The sequence below is a fragment of the Sturnira hondurensis genome, unplaced genomic scaffold (genome assembly GCF_014824575.4).
Source record: "Sturnira hondurensis isolate 20B ecotype Veracruz unplaced genomic scaffold, ASM1482457v3 Scaffold0022471, whole genome shotgun sequence".
Classification (NCBI taxonomy): Eukaryota; Metazoa; Chordata; class Mammalia; order Chiroptera; family Phyllostomidae; genus Sturnira; species Sturnira hondurensis.
The window spans coordinates 1-1,162 of record NW_028095102.1 but is presented as its reverse complement, the minus strand read 5'-3'; the positions used below and the strand labels follow the sequence as shown (position 1 = coordinate 1,162).

Here is a 1,162-nt window from a genome sequence, read left to right as displayed (position 1 = left end):
CTGTTGAGAACTGCACCATGTTTACTGACTTCATACTCTTAGGACTCTCTGGCAGGCAGGATGTGCAGCAGGGGCTCTTTGTGCTCTTCCTGCTGGTTTATGGCATCACTCTGATGGGCAACCTAGGGATGATCCTGCTGATCAACATGGACCCCCGACTCCACACGCCCATGTATTATTTCCTGAGCAATTTGTCTTTCTGTGATGTCTGCTACTCCTCCTCTGTCTCTCCCAAGATGCTGGCTGATTTCTTATCTGAGCAAAAGAAGATTGCATATAATTTGTGTGTGGTTCAGATGTTCTTTCTGGTACTTTTGCAGATGTGGAATGAGTCATTCTGTCTGTGATGCCATATGACAATTACGTAGCTATTTGTAATCCACTTCTATATACAACAGCCATGTCTGGAAGAGTCTGTACTCAGCTAATGGCCATTGTGTACATCCAAAGTCTGGTGTACTTTGCAATCTTTACCTATTGCACAATTCGATTGTCATTCTGCGATTCCAATGCCATCGATCACTTTTTCTGTGACTTCCCACCCTTACTAGCCCTGTCCACCTCAGGCACAACCATCAATGAGATAGTGATGTTCACGTACAGTAGCTGTGTTCTGGGGTTCAGTATTGTCACTCTCCTCCTCTCCTACAGCTGCATTATAACCTCCATCCTTAGAATGAAATCAGCCAATGGCAGACACAAAGCCTTCTCTACCTGTGCCTCCTCTCACTTAACCACTGTGTCTATGTTTTATGGGACACTCCTGTTCATGTATTTCCAACCCAGCTCAAGTCACTCCATGGACACAGACAAAGTGGCCTCTGTTTTCTACACAATTTTCATTCCCATGTTAAACCCACTGATCTACAGTTTGAGGAATAAGGATATGAAAGATGCCCTGAAAAAAGAGGCTGGCACTAAATTATGTTCTGATTGAAGCCATGTTTACAGTAGTTCAGGTATTTGATATGCATTATTATGGGTTCACCAGTGCCTTATGGTAAATATTTTCATTACTTATCATTGTGTCTAAATTAAATGTAGAGACCAGTCATTATTGATCTTATTTCATTCAGGTGTTGGATATTCATTATTATTGATTCATCAGGATCCAATGATAAGTATTTTTCTTTACTTATTTGAACAAATAATAAAGGAGAAC

General features: G+C 41.2%; 1 protein-coding gene across 1 annotated transcript; it reads left to right on the top strand.

Annotated features, from left to right (window-relative positions):
- Window positions 1-5: 5 nt before the first annotated feature.
- On the top strand, window positions 6-937 carry LOC118979520 (olfactory receptor 1020-like; the record flags this gene model as incomplete). The annotated part of the gene is given in 2 exon segments (XM_037035590.1): window positions 6-303; window positions 306-937. Coding segments are annotated over 2 exon segments (930 nt in total), but the record flags the coding sequence as incomplete, so codon positions are not given.
- Window positions 938-1,162: the final 225 nt, after the last annotated feature.